Genomic DNA, 16,243 nt, shown 5'->3' on the forward strand with positions numbered 1-16,243 from the left:
TTTATTTTTGATACAGAGAGAGACAGAGCATGAGAGGGGGAGGGGCAGAGAGAGAAGGAGACACAGAACCGGAAGCAGGCTCCAGGCTCTGAGCTAGCTGTCAGCACAGAGCCTGATGCGGGGCTCGAACCCACAAACGTGAGATCTGACCTGAGCCGAAGTCGGAGGCTTAACCGACTGAGCCACCCAGGCGCCCCTAAAATTTATTTCTGAGAGACAGAGAGAGACAGCGCGAGCAGGGAAGGGTCAGAGAGAGATACAGAATCCACAGGCTCCAGGTTCTGAGCTAGCTATCAGCACAGAGTCCGACTCAGGGCTCGAACCCATGAACCATGAGATCATGACCTGAGCTGAAGCCGGATGCTTAACTGACTGACCCACCCAGGTGCCCCTTTAAAAAAATTGTTTTTTTTAAATTTTAAGTAGGCTCCATACCCAACATGAGGCTTGAACTCACAATCCTGAGATCAAGAGTTGCATACCCTACCAATTGAGCCAGCCAGGCGCCCCTAAAACACTTCTACATACGTTGCTTGATTACCTCATTGTTGGTACACCCAAGGAGGACAAAATTTGACAGAATCAGATGAGCTCTCAAATAATCAGACTGAGAAACTATACACAACACCCAAGAGAAATTTAAAAAACTTAAAGAGCAAAAAGGGTGTTACTGGCAACTGTTATAGTAATAATAAAAGATGGGGCCAACCTTCTCTCTTAGCTCCCCGAGATAAGCAGCGTTCTGTCCGACGATGGCCTCCGCAGACTCCTGGAAACAGGTGACCCACTGGTTCTCTTGAAAATCAGCAATATTTACCTAAGAAACACATTATGTATCAATTTAGCAAAGAAATAATAAAAGAAAGACACACTCAGGAGACTGGAAAATTAACTTTTTCCATTCATTAAAATAATTCCCAGGGGGAAAAAAACCCCATTACCATGACATCTGCTATATTCTTTCCAAAGAGTACGAAAATACCACAGAAAGAAGTTTAAAATGTAAGTCTGGATCACAGCAGGAACACGACACACCGTGGATCTGCGATTTCAGATCTCACCAGAGATGATAATCCAACTAAACTCTCCTTCCGACACAGAATCCAGGCACCCTGGCCCTACGTCCTTCCCCTCCAGCAGCAACGGCCTCTGGACTAAAGGTTCTGAATGAGCCTCCAATGGGTAAGGGCGGCTTCCCTGCATTTCAAGCTGCACATCCTTCAGTCACTAGTTCTCGAAGGCAATTCTCCGTCTCTGCTGAGCACCCCAGACTATTTAAAAGCCCGGGCCATGGCCTTCCCCCAGTGGCCAAACTTACCTAGCAATAGAAATGAGCTTGGATCAAGCATCTCCAATTGGACCATGATGTAAAATTAAATAGGGGAGAGTCAAGGAAGAAAGTGGATCACAGAGGATCCATTTGTTGAAGTAACAGTCTCAGCAGAAATAAGAAAGCAGTTGTTTTTTAAGGTGTCACTTGATAAGTCTACATTTTCACTTGGCTTATACATGGAACTTTAATACCAAAATTATGGGGCGTCTGGGTGGCTCAGTCGGTTAAGCATCCGACTTCAGCTCAGGCCATGATCTTACGGCTCATAAGTTGAAGCCCTGCCTCGGACTCTGTGCTGACAGCTCAGGGCATGGAACCGGCTTCAGATTCTGTGTCTGTCTCTCTCTCTCTCTCTCTGCTCCTCTCCTACGTGTGCTCTGTCTCTCTCTCAAAAATAAATAAACGTTAAAAAAAATTAAAACAAAAATAAAAGTTATGATGGAAAAATAAGGGGACAAGAAAAGTTACAGACACTCACATATACCAGAGGGCGCGCCCACCCCAAGGCTCGCACCTCTACTTCGCTCCCCGCGTGCTAGCGCCCCAGAGGCAAAGAGCACCCACTCGACAGGGCTGAGAATGGCAACGAAGGGAGCGCGCTGGGTCAGCGTCTCGTGAAACCAGTGCACGGAGGTGCCACTGTCTGCAGGTCCCACAGAACAGCTGACAAACCACGTAAACACTCTTCTCCATCCTGGTTCGATGGAGTTTACGGTTTACAGGAAACATGAGGCTTAAATGTAGAACTTTCCTGCTGAACTAACATTTTGAGAGGCAATTAGAATATAGAAAGGACAAGTAAGATTTTTTTTTTTTATCTGAAAAGATTTTAAAAAAAAGTTTCTATCCCAAGAGGATTCACTGCAGAGGAAAAACTAAAAAAGGAAACTGCAGAAGAAATTAGAAATCAACCAGCAATAACCACTAGTAACAGTATGGTACTTGCCCATGCCGTCTGTTTTCTGTGTGTACATACCTCAAGGCTATATCAAACATACCATTTAAAATTTGCCATTTTCAATTAATAAACCTGAACATTTATTCATGTCATTTTCAAATACTTTAACTGTGGGAAACTGTCAAATAAATGGTAAATTCTGATGCCTTCATGGTACTCCACTCCACAGATACAAAATAACAGAATCAAACACTACAACGTTAAGGAAGTTAACTTGTATCGAATTTTTCAAAATAACAGAGTAACAGATAACTTTACACAGCTGTAACATCTCTGATGATTTCTTGGAAGAAATTCCCTCCAAGTGTTTAATGTGCCAGAAAATACAAATATTTTTAAGGCTCCTGATAGATTACTGCCAAATCACCTTCTAGAAAAACGTGAGAATGCCTATTTTTCTTATACCTTTATTATCATTTTTTTTTAAAGTACACCCTTCACTTTAAGGTTTTAAAGCAGAAAGAAACAATTCTTCCAACGCCAAACAGCCACACTCCCACATCAGCATGCGGTCACATTCCCGAGAAGTCAGCTCTAGGGAAGGCTAAGAGGAACAGATTATCTACAAGAAAAATAACTAAATATAGGCATTGGCTGTATGAGTGTAATTACCGCTCTCCAGAAATGCCATTTCAAATTAATTTATCTCCCTGACGGCTAGCAGGAGAGTCACCAACGCCATGACTGTACTACATGCCCAGCAACCGAAACCAGCTGGGTCTCCGGATGCAACTTTCTGGTATGAAAGACAGCTTTTAGTAAGAGAAAACGGACTGCTATTCAGTTGAGCGAAAGGCCCCTTACTTCTGCACTTGCAGGATAAGGAGCGCATCAGCACTTACTCATCCGCGGGCTTCCTACGAGAGACCTTGCTTTTGCCCTGTCTCTACAGCGGCGGGCACGTGGTAGGGACTCAGGAAACACTGCAGTGTCTCAACTACCCATTTTACTTACTGAGAGGATCATGCGGTACTTGAAGTTGGGAAATTCACTGTCACACTTCTCACAGCGGTACAATCCATTCTGTTGATCAATCACTTTCTTAAAGCAGTCCTGGCTTGGGCAGGCTTGATACATGCAATTCTCTTTGCGAAGAAACACGACTGTCGCCACACAGCTAAAGTAGTCAGCCTTCGGGAGACAAAAGTGACACGAGCGATGTGGAGCACGAGGCCCACGTTCAAGGCGGACTTAGGGGCAGCCTGCAGTTTGCCCTGACGTCTTAGTGGTTAAGTGTTCACACGTATAAATCCTTAAGATCATGATGTGATTCATACAATAGTTTCTGAAATCACTTGTGCGAACTGCAAAACCTACAGAGGTAATAAGCTGAGCTCTAAAGCAGATTCGTGGGGCGCCTGGGGGGCTCAGTCAGTTAAGCACTCGGCTTCAGCTCAGGTCAGGATCTCACTTTGTGGGTTTGAGCCCCGCATCCAGCTCTGTGCCGACAGCTTAGAACCTGCAGCCTGCTTCGGATTCTGTGTCTCCCTCTCTCTCTCTGCCCTTCCCCGGGTCTCAAAAATAAACATTGAAAAATAACAATAAAGCAGAGTATTCCTTAATGAGAAAAGCGAATTCTAAAGTAGACTAAATTAGTTGAAACAGAAAAAAGACAAAGACGTCAGGAGACATAGATTTGTTTCTCCTGTTCCTCTGAGACTCCAAAGGGAACAGATCTAGGAAATACAGGGTAAGGCAGGAGAATGTCATGCGGCGATGTCCAACCATGCTCCCACATTAAGAACGACAGTAGTGGTTTGGGGCCTGGAGTCACCTTCATCTTTGTCAAGGCCACAGTGGCAAACTCTGTAGAAAGCCAGACAGGAATTATTTTGGGCTTTATGAGCCTGTTGGTTAGAGTCCCTGTTGCAGCCCCCCAACTCTGCTGCTGTGGCACAGAAGCCTCCACAGACAATACGCAAACAAGTGCACGCGGCCGAGTGTCAGCCCCTGGTCCGAGCCGTCCGAGCGGCAAGATCACTGGGAAGTATGTGGAGCAGGGACGGAGTCATGTGCTCGGGCTTTGTGCTGCTGCTCTTGGTTTTGCTCTCTAACTCTCACAGAAAGGATACAGGGGGAATAATTTTGAGGGATGAGCAGTTCCCTCTGGGTGTACTCTGAATTCAGAGCCGGGTCAGCAACCTCCTGGGCTTCCAAGGTCTTAGAACAAAGAAGGCAAAACAACAATGTGGATATTTAAAGAGACTGGTTGAACCCTCAATCTGGAAGGCTCTAGAGAAAATAAGTCTCCTAGGGGAATGTCTATAGAGTTTTTCTGGTTTTGTAGGTAAAGTACAGATTCAATTCATGACTTTAAAGTTTGGTACAGGGGCACCTGGGTGGCTCAGTTGGTTAAGCATCTGACTTTGGCTCAGGTCATGATCTCACAGTTCGTGGGTTCGAGCTCCGCATCAGATTCTGAGCCTGGAGTCTGCTTCAGATTCTGTGTTTCCCTCTGTCTCTGCCCCTCCCCCACTTGCACTCTGCCTCTGTCTCTCAAAAGTAAATAAACATTAAAAAAAAATAAAATAAAGAAATAAAGTTTAGGTACAAATAGGGTACTTTCCAGGTCTGATTTCTTTCCTTCCTTTCCCCCTTTCCCTTCCTTTCCCTTCCTCCTTTTTTTTTAATTTTTTTATTTTTTTTAATGTTTTATTTATTTTTGGTACAGAGAGAGACAGAGCATGAGAGGGGGAGGGGCAGAGAGAGAAGGAGACGCAGAACCGGAAGCAGGCTCCAGGCTCTGAGCTAGCTGTCAGCACAGAGCCTGACACGGGGCTCGAACCCACGAATGTGAGATCTGACCTGAGCTGAAGTCGGAGGCCTAACCGACTGAGCCACCCAGGCGCCCCTCCTCCCTTCCTTCTTAATGCTTATTTATTTATTTTGAGAGAGAGAGAGAGAGGGAAGGAGGGAGGGGGAGAGAATCCCAAGCCGACTCTGTGCTCTGAGCACAGAGCCCAATGTGGGGCTTGATCCCATTAGCATAAGATGATGACCTGAGCTGATATCGAGTCAGATGCTTAACTGACTGAGCCACCCAAGCGCCCCTGATTTCTTTCTTTCTTTTTCTTTTTTAAGTAATCTCTTTATTATTACACCTAGTGTAGGGCCCAAGATCAAGAGTCACCTGCTCTTCTGACTGGGCCAGCCAGGCGCCTGCAGGCCTGATTTCTTATTACACAGTCTACCTGCAGATCTAAGAGGGAACCTGGGTGAAAGAGAACCTGAAGAGCGACTGGTCCCGTGAAAGGACGACACGCGTCTGTCTAACGTCTAATTTTCAAGACGCCATGTGACAGCATCATCAGATGCTGCTGATGACAAGGAGGGATGAGGGACTACCATGAACTGAGACAGAAAGGAATAAAAACTGTATATTATATAATACGAAAATAATACGAGTAGGAGTTGCTCTTTTGGGGAACATAAAGGAGAAATAAATGACTTAAAGACTGGACTGCTGGCAGAATGCAGGTTTAGATCAAGACAGGAAGAGAGTCATTACATACAAACACTGAAAGGAAGCTGCAACTGAAGTCAAACACCAGCGCCAACTCCCATCAGAGAACAGTGGCAAATTCTCGGCCCGTGAGAGGTTAATAGTGTGGGGGTGCGTGAGCTGCCTGCCGTCTGACAGCAAGACCATGATGCTCAGCGTTCACTCTGACCTCAAAACCCACCTTCCTGGTGTGCGGGCACTTCAATTTGCAAGAACAATCGGCAAAAACAGACACAGACCCAAAGTTATTACACTTCATTAGGCCCGCTCTAAGAATTAAGTCTCTGAGTCAGAGTTCCTGACGCTTCTCTGCCTCCAGTATCTGAGGGGTCCGCCGCAGTCCTACGCGCAGGCATGGCTCCCTCATTCTGCCAGTGACTCCCGACCATCGCGCCATGCTCTGCTCAGACCTCCAGGTAGGAAGCACGGCTCTGAATGAATGTCTGACAGCCGGTCGCCGAAATCAGGTTGGAAAACTTATCCTTTTGCACACACTACATGCTTTTGTGAAGAAAATTAGGAAAGTGGGCTACCTTGTCACCTTGGCCGAGGTTCTCTGATTTAACCTCATATAGAGTTTTCCAGTTGGTGTTGCCCCCTCCTGTTCCTCCACTCTTTAGATCAGAGATGGAAACACCATCTAAGCCTTGTCCTTCAGAGTCAAACCTGAAAAATAAACAGAACAACAGGTACTTTATATACTTATTGAACAGGCTACTCGTTTCTAGATGCCAGAGGCTACCCACTCCCCACCCCACCCCCGCCCGTCCTACATTCATAGGTGGTGGTCACATGGGATGAAATGAGTTGTTCCTCCTGGTATCTTAAGCCAACAGCAGGAAGTAAATGATCTCTTTTCATCTCAACTGCTCTGATGCCCCCTAGCGGTCAAGAAAGACAGCGCCAAAATACCACAGAACCTTTTCTTAAATTAGCATCTGTTATACAGTTCTTTAGGCTACTGATGCGCATTCTCAGCCGGTAGCTGCATTTTTACCATCACCGAACTGTATCAGTATAGAAAGTGACAGTAGACATACTGTTAACAGGGTGGCAAAAAAACGTTCTCATGGTAAAAAAATCTTATAAGCCTGATAGAGAATCTAAAGGATTACATAACCCAAAGTAATTTAATAGAGGATATTATCTATTTTCTCGTAGATTTATCTTCTTAGGGAGATTTTACCTATGCCAATATTAAAATTACCATTAATCTGTGTTGCATTATTATTAAAACTGATTATACTTCCTGATCACGTATCAGCTGACTTGAAGGAAAATGGCTTGGAGGTAGGGAGGAGTCAGTCTGAGAGTAAAAAGCTGCCCATGTCACCTAAAAGGAGGATAACCACATAGCGAGCAGGCTCCCTAGAAAGGGACTATCTCAGAGAACGGGGGCTGCCCTGCGCTGCAGGCAATCGCCTTCACGTTCCGTCAGGGAAGCCGCTAATCCGTCATGGAAGCACAGCAAGGTCCATAAATCCGTTTCACCACTACTATCTATACCGTTTACGGTTTCAAAAACTCTAAGGAGACATTTGCCACCAAAGATAGCTCATCAGGAATCAACAGAGCAAGGACTGAAGCAGCCCTTCTTACAATAAAAAATTCCACATTGGGGAAAAAAACCGTCCACATTGTTATAACCAAGATCAAACATCTCCAACCCGTGCCCAGGTGGGGTGTGGGCAATGAACTTCTCTCTGATCAATGGCAGGTTATTTTATTCTGGAGACAGCCATGTCTTTTCATGTGGACCGGGATCCCCGTTCCTGACAAGTAAAATATGAAGACCTTAACGTGGGCCTGCAGTCAACCTGGGGCCAAGCCCTAGAGCCTGAAAGAGAGTCAAGCACTGCAGACACACCAAAGCTGTGGTTATTTCTGGTCAGACTATGAGCGGGCGCCGCGGGGCCCGCTGCCAGAATAGTTAAATATAGATACGTGTGGACCATGCTCAGGAGGCTGGCGTAAGTGTCACGAACACTCTAGTAGATGTTTCATGAAACCACTCAGACACTAGTGCTACTAGTGGTTCACGTTACACTCAAAATAAAAGTGAGAAGTACGTCACAGGAGCTAATTCTTTAATCACGAAAGCCCTAAGACACGGGTGGAACCCGATGCAATCCCCTGTGACTACAGCCACAGGAATTATTTAAGCTCAACGAGTTAAAGTGTTCTTCCCTGACCACATCAATTCTTACATACTATGTTTCAGTTTGAAGTGCTCTTTAAGGGCAGAGTTTTAATGCCCTAAAAAGCTAGATACAGTGCGGAGTTTCTAATAGGCTGTCCTCCTCCTGAGGGCCCGGGGAACAACATAACGCCAACAAAAGCCCACGGTTTCCATCACAGTCTATCAGAGTCCAGAGAACACACACCAGAAGAGGTGCTCAGCACCAACAACCAGACAGAACAGGGCGCCCTTCGCCCACACCGCAGAAGCCCCCCGCCTTAAACCTAGGGAACAAAGCGGCCTTTAGCTTACGGCCCTTCGGCTCCCAGCTGGGACAGCCTGGCCTCCCCCTACTCTGGCAGGAGAGAGGTCAGCGTGCGGCTCCTCCGTTCTAACTGCCTCCTCCGGCATCTGCGGGTCTGTCAGGGGATTACAGGCCTGTCAGTTTAGGGGCTTTAAAGCCATCCTCTCAGAAGGCATAAAGCCTCTAAGAAATGTAGGAACTGCAGCATTCAGTAACAAAGCCCTCTGCTCTGCAGACAGCGCACATACTCATCACGAGAGCCGAAACAGCCACTTCTTCTCAAAGGCCAGGCCCACACGACCCCTTTGTTTAGCCCCCAAATACCTACCATCCGCGAAGCTTATAGGCCTCCGGGATGTCAGGATTTATAATGACCGTGCTTGAAGACAGAACAGAGAGGCTGCGTCCACCAAAATCAGAGACTCTGGCTCCCTTGATAGCCATCACAGGTTGTTTGGAACCATCAAATTTATCAGCCTGAGTAACAACAAAAACACCAACCAAGTACAGTGAACAGGTGTCAGTGGCAGGAGGAACACACAGAACATTTTTGTAGAAAACAAGGAAAACAGTTATTCGTAGAGGAAATGCAATAAATAGTACATGGAATCTATCCAAGTTAACCTCACACAGAGGAATCTGCTCAAAGATACACCAAAACTAACCGAGAGTTAGAAGAAACCTCCCTGTACGAAACTTAAATCATAGCATATCTCACAAAGATAAAGCGAATAAAAGATTCCAAATATTCCCTCGACAGCTCAGTCCTTCATGAGGAAGGGCCCACACGGCCAAGGCCACACGACCCTTAAGACAGGACAGCCACCCCGGCTCTTTACACACGCTCTGACTGCTCAGCACGATACCTACGTCTTCTCCCCACAGGGTGGCCGACACCACTTTCCCTGACATGTCCATCAAATAGATGTTTCTCTTAGACACTTCTCTGTTGTTAGACTTCACTATGATTTTGGTGACATCTTCATAGCTCTTGCAGATCCCGATTATGTCTAAAATACAGGCACAATGTGTTAGCAAAAATGGTCCAAGCCCCCATCACAGCAAGCTCCGAGGCTGAATGGCAAGCACTTAAGTCTGATGCTTCCCTTACACGATGCAAACAAAAACTAATAATCCCACAACTCTCTTTGCTCTCATTTGCAGACTTACCTATAAGAGAGTCTTTAGACTTGTTCTCCAGATCACCAATCCCTGTGAAATCAAACTGAACTGTTGGTAAATGATGACCATCTTCACAGGGCACGATAGAAGTCTCATTATTGAGGGTCATCTCATAGTCATTTTTAACAGCTGTGAACTGTTTGTTAGCAATCTTCAGGGTGCCCTTAGAGATATAATAGACCTGCAAAAGAGGCAAGCCACGGGGCGTGGGTACTCTATCAGATTAAACCAAGAACTCCTTCGCGCCACGCGGTTCTCCGATGCACGGGAGTCCCCCTCACCCTCGCCGGGCCCCTTTCCGGTTACAGTTTCCAACACACCACCAGCGTACCTTGTTCATGTCGATAAGGGGGAAAAACTTGTCCACTTGCTCATTGAAAGCAGTAGCCCTGATTTCACCCTGCAGAAGCACCCAAAAGCAGGTTAGAATTGTGTCCATCAAGTTTTACCACTGAAAAACAGGACACCGGAGTGTCAAAAATGACATCTTTAAGGCAGTGACACAAGCACAAATGGGAAGTATGAGAGGTCTACACAGGCCCCAGAAACGTATTTTGTCGTCACACAGTCAAACTATTAACCCCAGTGGAACAACCAAGGTTTAACTGGCCAATTCCATTCTGGTGCTTTATGAACCTCAGGTTAGAAACCTAAAAAAGGGGCGCCTGGGTGGCTCCAGTTGGTTAAATGTCTGACTTCGGCTCTGGTCATGATCTCACTGTTGTGGGTTCAAGATCTGTGTCAGGCTCTGTGCTGACAACTCAGAGCCTGGAGCCTCCTCCAGATTCTGTGTCTCCCTCTCTCTGTCCTTTCCCTGCTCATGCTCTGTCTCTGTCTCTCAAAAAATAAAATGCTTAAAAAAAAAAAAAAGAAAAAGAAACCTAAAGAAAAGCAAAACAAAAGAATCCACAATAAACCTAGTGACTTTAATATTCTGACAACAAAGATAAAAACAAACTGTGAACACTGAGGGACACGAATGAAGCCCACAAGGAAGTGTGATGAGCCAAATGAGTCACCAGCTGCCCTCACGGTCACGCCAAGCGAGGGACTGCGTCATGTTTGGGAGTCACTGCCAAAATGTCACAATAAGTCATGTTTTCAAGTTGCTCGTGATTTGATTTTCACTCTACTTTTCTGTCAGTCAAATACTACAGGTGGGGGCGCCTGGCTGACTCAGTTGGGGGAGCATGTGACTCCTGATCGCAGGATTGTGAGTTTAAGCCCCATGCTAGGTGTAGAAATTATTTAAAAATAAAATCTCCACTTAAAAAACAAAAACAGGGGCGCCTGGGTGGCTCAGACGGTTGAACGTCTGACTTCAGCTCAGGTCATGATTTCATGGTTGAGTTTGAGCCCTGCATTGGACTCTGTGCTGACAGCTCAGAGCCTGGAGCCTGCTTCTGATTGTGTCTCCTCCTCTCTCTGCCCCTCCCCTGCTCGTGCACTGTTTCTGTCTCAAAAGTAAATATTAAAAACATTTAAAAATTATAAACAAAAAACTACAGATAGGTAAGAAACATAAAAAAGGCTCAAATTTTAGCCAACTGACAGATCAGACCAATAATTTGGTAAAAAAAAATTAGGTTCTGATACTGATTCTGCCATCACACAGTCTCTATGCCCAGCGTGGGGTTCAAACTCACAATGCTGAGATCAAGAGCTGCATGCTCCATCGAATGGGCCACCTGAGCATGTGACTCTTGATCTGAGGGTCATGAGTTCCAGCCCCATGTTGGCTGTGGAGCCTATAAAATAAAATGAAGGATTTTATTTAAGACCTTTAACCCTTTGCACACTGAGAGCCATCAAAAGAGTACAAGAGAGGAAGAACCACACAAACAATCATGTTTACTTTTGGCCTACCACTGTTCCTCATCTCACAGGCCTGCAGAGATGAGCCCTCTGTTCCTTGGACCTCTCCTACTTCCCCACTTGACAGATACTCACACTTTCATCAACCAGTTCTAGGGAGAAGAGCTTCCCTTCCCCTCGGGAATTACTCCAGGTACGGATCTGACTTTTGTTGGTAACTCTAGCACAGATAGTCCACCTAGAAGCCAAACAGATTACGTTAGTGCTCAGAGTCTTACCTTGGAAACATCTAAAAGCGTTTCCTATTATCTTCCTATAGTCTTTCTTATCTTATGCATACTCCATTTTTCAACATAAGCTGTATTTTAATCCAGCTAATTAAAACCCCAAGAGTACATACAGGTCTGACAGTTTATAGAATAAGCAAGTAGTAAAACATACGAGATGATTTAACACCAACTCATTCTCCTGTCAAATTAGTAAATTTATAAACCTTCTCCTTTCTCCAAAAAGCATCACCAAGGCAACGGTATCTCCTTAATGAAAGGTTCTAAGCTAGAAAATGCAGTGATACCAGCAATTATATTTTGCCACTATTTTCAATTATGGGAACTGATAAAACTGGTGTCAAACTTCGGTTTCCATTCTAACACACACTGAAAACAAAGACAATGTTATGGAACGTGGTATTGGTGAGCCGCCAAAGGAAAACACACTAAAGCAGTGTGACCTCAGACAGAGGCCACTAAAACAAGGAGGCACGAGACCCAATGCCCAGGCCTGGTGCCCATCCTGGATGGTACGTGTTGGGCACATTACCTTACTTCTCATGCCTACCCTGCAAAGAATTGAAGAATGAATAAAAACATAGCTGACAGAATTCTGAAAAGAGAATTCACTCATTCTCAACTGCTAAAATCAAATGGAAAGAATTATATATAAGAAATATCCATTCAGGGTACAGTAATTCAGTTATATTAATAACACAGATTCTTTTAGTCAACTAAATCATACTAACAAGTTTTAGACTAAAAGTCACTTATTTATATGATGAGAAAATAAAATGTCTTCTGAATTACAACAAATATTTATTTTTTACTCCTGATGATAAAGTATTATTTTTTACTCTTGACAGATTCTTTAAGCATTAAATATTTTTCAAATCAAATTCTTTCAAAATTAATGAAAGCCCATAGTCTATAGTAGATTGCTTTTCTTGCCATTCCTTTTTTTTTTTTTTAACATTTATTTATTTTTGAGAGACAGAGTCAGAGAAAGAGAGAGAGAAAGAGAGAGAGAGAGAGAGAGAGAGAGAGAGAGAGAGAGAGAGAGAGACACAGACAGAGACAGAGCACGAATCGGGGAGGGGCACATAGAGTGGGAGACACAGAATCCAAAGCAGGCTCCGGGCTCTGAGCTGTCAGCACAGAGCCCGATGCGGGGCTCAAACTTATGAACTGTGAGACCATGACCTGAGCTAAAGCTGGACGCTCAACGGACTGAGCCACTCGGGCAGCCCATTCTTGACACTCTTTTACGATAAGAGAGTTAAAGATTGCCATAATTTGTACCCTCTGCCCCCTCTGGAGGGGGAAAGAAATGAAACTTACTTTATGTACGACAGCCCCGAAGTTCACACATACATAACTCCAGCGTCCATAATAACCCCTAGCATCATTCTGTGAGTACGTTCTGAACTTACTCTATGCAAAAACTCACTTGGTTTGGTAAGGGGTGAGGCTGGCGATGGGTACCACTTTGACCTGTGTTCCTCCAGAACTGTTCGGCAGGCTGGTACCTCCAGATTTTCCAAATGTCTTTGAGGCACCGTAAGCCTTAGATGCAGTGGGACCTTTAAAAACAAATACAAAGAAGGGCAATCATTATTCTATATAAATTTTATACAAATTTTGTAATAACTCTTAATTACTGAGGTGTTGCTCAAGAAATCATACAAAATGAGAGGCAAGGTTTTTCCTTTTTATCCATCAAGAGATATGGATATTAGAGAACAAAATAGGCAGCTAGAAAAGTGACGGAGAATGAAGGCTGGGCACACAGAAATTTACCACTATATTTGCTGCTTAAGCTCTGACTGAGGTCAAGATAGTAACAGTAGTGAGTCCAGACACTGCTCTTTCAGAGGCCTGTCCTTCTTAATTTTTTAAAAATTTATTTTGAGAGAGAGAGAGAGAGAGAAATCCCAAGAAGGCTCCACACTGCCAATGCAGGGTCCGACCCTGACCCAGGGCTCAAACCCACAAACTGTGAGATCAAGAATCGAAATCAAGAGTTGGATGCTCAACCGAGCTGAGGCCCATCCTCCTTAAACTGTCTTCTTATATCAATGGGCGAGATAATGGGTCAGAGAAAGAAAATCAACCAACGTCCTTGACTGGTCAAACTGATGGCAGGTCACTAGATGCGTATGAAAAAAAAGCAGAAGGGAGGGCTCCTGAGGGGCTCAGTCGGTTAAGCATCTGACTTCGGCTCAGGTCACAATCTCACTGTTCACTGGTTTGAACCCCGCACTGGGCTCTGTGCTGACAGCTCAGAGCCCGGAGCCTGCTTCAGATTCTGTGCGTGTCTATCTCTCTCTGCCCCTCCTCTACCAGGTCTCTCAAAAATAAACATTAAGGAAACAAAAAGCAGAAGGAAAGGCTAGGAGGTAAGGGACACAGTGGATGAACCATCTGAGGTGAAGGACACCAATCCCTATCACAAATATTTTACCTTAAAACATCCTCAGAAAACTCACAGTTCTTAACTGGTCTATAGGAATGAAAGGTCTACAATGAAGTCTATGCAAGTGGGTTTAGTTGGGAGCAAAGGGCGAGAATCCGTTTTCGGTTCAAGATAAGCAGGTGGCTGGGAACCGAGATCCCTCTGCCTCTATCCAGCCTAAGCCGCTGCCGTGCACTTGGAAAAAACAGGCAGTCAAAGCTTCTAAACACAGGAGTTCCTTTATATGCACGGTTTCTATAAAGTTTCAACCTCCAAGTTCAGAAAACGTAATTTAGTCCAATTACTTCAAATCTTCTCTATCAAAACATTCCTTTAGAATGGAATTTGGCTAGAGATGTAAACCTACCATTATTCGGCATTTATTTATTGAGTTTGTACAACCTGTAAGACACTTTTCTAGGTATCTTGTAGCATTAAAAAATTTTTTTTTTTTAAATTTGAGAGAAGAGTGTGCACACGAGCCAGGGAGAGAGAAAAATCGTTAAGTAGGCTCCACGCTCAGCCTGGAGCCCAACGAAGGGCTCCATCCCACAAACCTGGGGTCATGACTTGAGCCAAAATCAAAAGATGGACACTCACCTGACTGAGGCACTCGGGTGCCCCTATATTTGTCGCAGTTAATAAGAACCATACACAGACTGTCCCAGATTTTAACATTTTCTATCCAACTGGGGAGTCCAGAGAGAACCACACATACAGCTGTGAGGCAAACGGACTGTGCAGAATACACGTGCGTGGACACACCGAACGTTATCTAGAAGATAGTTACATAAAACACGCTTCCCTTCAATACACACCCAGTCTGTTTTTCTTTCATCACCTAGTTGGTGTGTGTTTAGAAAACATTCACTGATTTTTAAAAATAACTGTTAATATAAGCCAAAGACAGATAATTGGAGAAATAAATCTGTAGGAAGGAGAGGAACAACAAAGAATTCGCATTTCACGCCGAGGAAGTGACTCTTACATGATTTGCCATCTTACACAGTAAATCTATACCACTACCTCCTTCAACAGAACCTACTTTGAGAGCTGTGTATAAACAGATACACTTATGAACGGAGCTGGATGGAGGGCAGACTGGCAGGTACTGCAAGGTAGATAAAAACATCAAAGACCAATGAAGTACCAGGCCCTGAAAGTTTCACAACTACATTAGTGATGCCTTAATCTTGTTTTTCTTAAAATCTCAGCATTTAAAATTAACAATTAATAGTTGTGAGGAGGAGAGGTGGTGGTATGTGAGACAATGTGACAGGAAAAAAGGACCTCTAAAAATAAATCCAACCAAAATCTACAAATCATCATTTTTAATAGTAGTTCCGAAAGCAAAGGCCAGAAAGTAAACAAAATGATTCCATGAGAGCCTCTCGGGACCTACTGCAGACAGTTAAGGGAAGAAACGATACCTCATCCGTGAGACTGAGAAGCAGAGCCCATGACCAGTATCAATGATACTGTCCTCCCCTTAAGATAAACCCCCATGAAAGCCCCAAAGGGGAAACTTAGGGAGAGACCAAAGAGATTCAGTAAGTGAATTCCAAATAGGTAAAAGGCAAGAATTTAAAAGACATTCACAAGTGAAGAGAGTGTAAAACATAAGCTGTGAGAAACCACCAGATAAACTATTAACAGAGAACAGTGTATCATTCTGATAAAAACAGGCATGTGAAGTATCTTTAAAAGACTATCTTTGGGGTGCCCAGGTGGTTCAGTCGGTTGAGTGTCCGACTTCGGCTCAGGTCTTGATTTCACTATTGTGAGTTTGAGCCCCGCCTCAGGCTCTGTGCTGACAGCTCGGAGCCTGGAGCCTGCTTCCTGTTCTGTGTCTCCCTCTCTCTCTGCCCCTCCCCCACTCGTGCTCTGTCTCACTCTCTCAGAAATAAATAAATGTTAAAAAAAAAGTCTACTTTTAATCATTTTTTTCAATCACATACTTTACTGTAAGAATTGGAATTATCCTTTGCAAGAAGCAGCTCTCATGAATGGCATTTTGAAAATTCCCTTCAGTCCCAGATTAAATTTCAAAACATTATTCAGAAACCTGATACACATAATTAGCACACGCCCTCACGCAGCAGTTTACCTGTTCCTGAGCTCCCGTTCTGCTGCTGGGGCTTGCTGGCGGGCGGGTTAGCTGCTGAGACCGGGGAAGGGACCACCTGCTGCTGCCCGTGTCCTGAGAATCAGAGGGAAGACAGCTTTAGCGCAAATAATTCAGGTTA

At 44.5% G+C, this 16,243-nt stretch overlaps 1 protein-coding gene across 1 annotated transcript in view; it reads right to left on the reverse strand.

The window, feature by feature from the left end:
* Positions 1-16,243, reverse strand: part of RPA1 (replication protein A1) — a 67,368-nt gene that overhangs the window by 5,779 nt on the left and 45,346 nt on the right. Inside the window, exons 6-15 of the mRNA XM_029928151.1 lie at positions 16,105-16,197; positions 12,993-13,125; positions 11,409-11,511; positions 9,790-9,858; positions 9,447-9,639; positions 9,147-9,286; positions 8,605-8,753; positions 6,327-6,459; positions 3,246-3,422; positions 710-817 (exon numbers count right to left, since the gene is read on the reverse strand). Coding sequence (XP_029784011.1) covers positions 710-817; positions 3,246-3,422; positions 6,327-6,459; positions 8,605-8,753; positions 9,147-9,286; positions 9,447-9,639; positions 9,790-9,858; positions 11,409-11,511; positions 12,993-13,125; positions 16,105-16,197 — 1,298 coding nt within the window. The remainder of the gene's footprint in view (positions 1-709; positions 818-3,245; positions 3,423-6,326; positions 6,460-8,604; positions 8,754-9,146; positions 9,287-9,446; positions 9,640-9,789; positions 9,859-11,408; positions 11,512-12,992; positions 13,126-16,104; positions 16,198-16,243) is intronic.

This window comes from Suricata suricatta, chromosome 17, assembly GCF_006229205.1.
Source record: "Suricata suricatta isolate VVHF042 chromosome 17, meerkat_22Aug2017_6uvM2_HiC, whole genome shotgun sequence".
Lineage (NCBI taxonomy): Eukaryota > Metazoa > Chordata > Mammalia > Carnivora > Herpestidae > Suricata > Suricata suricatta.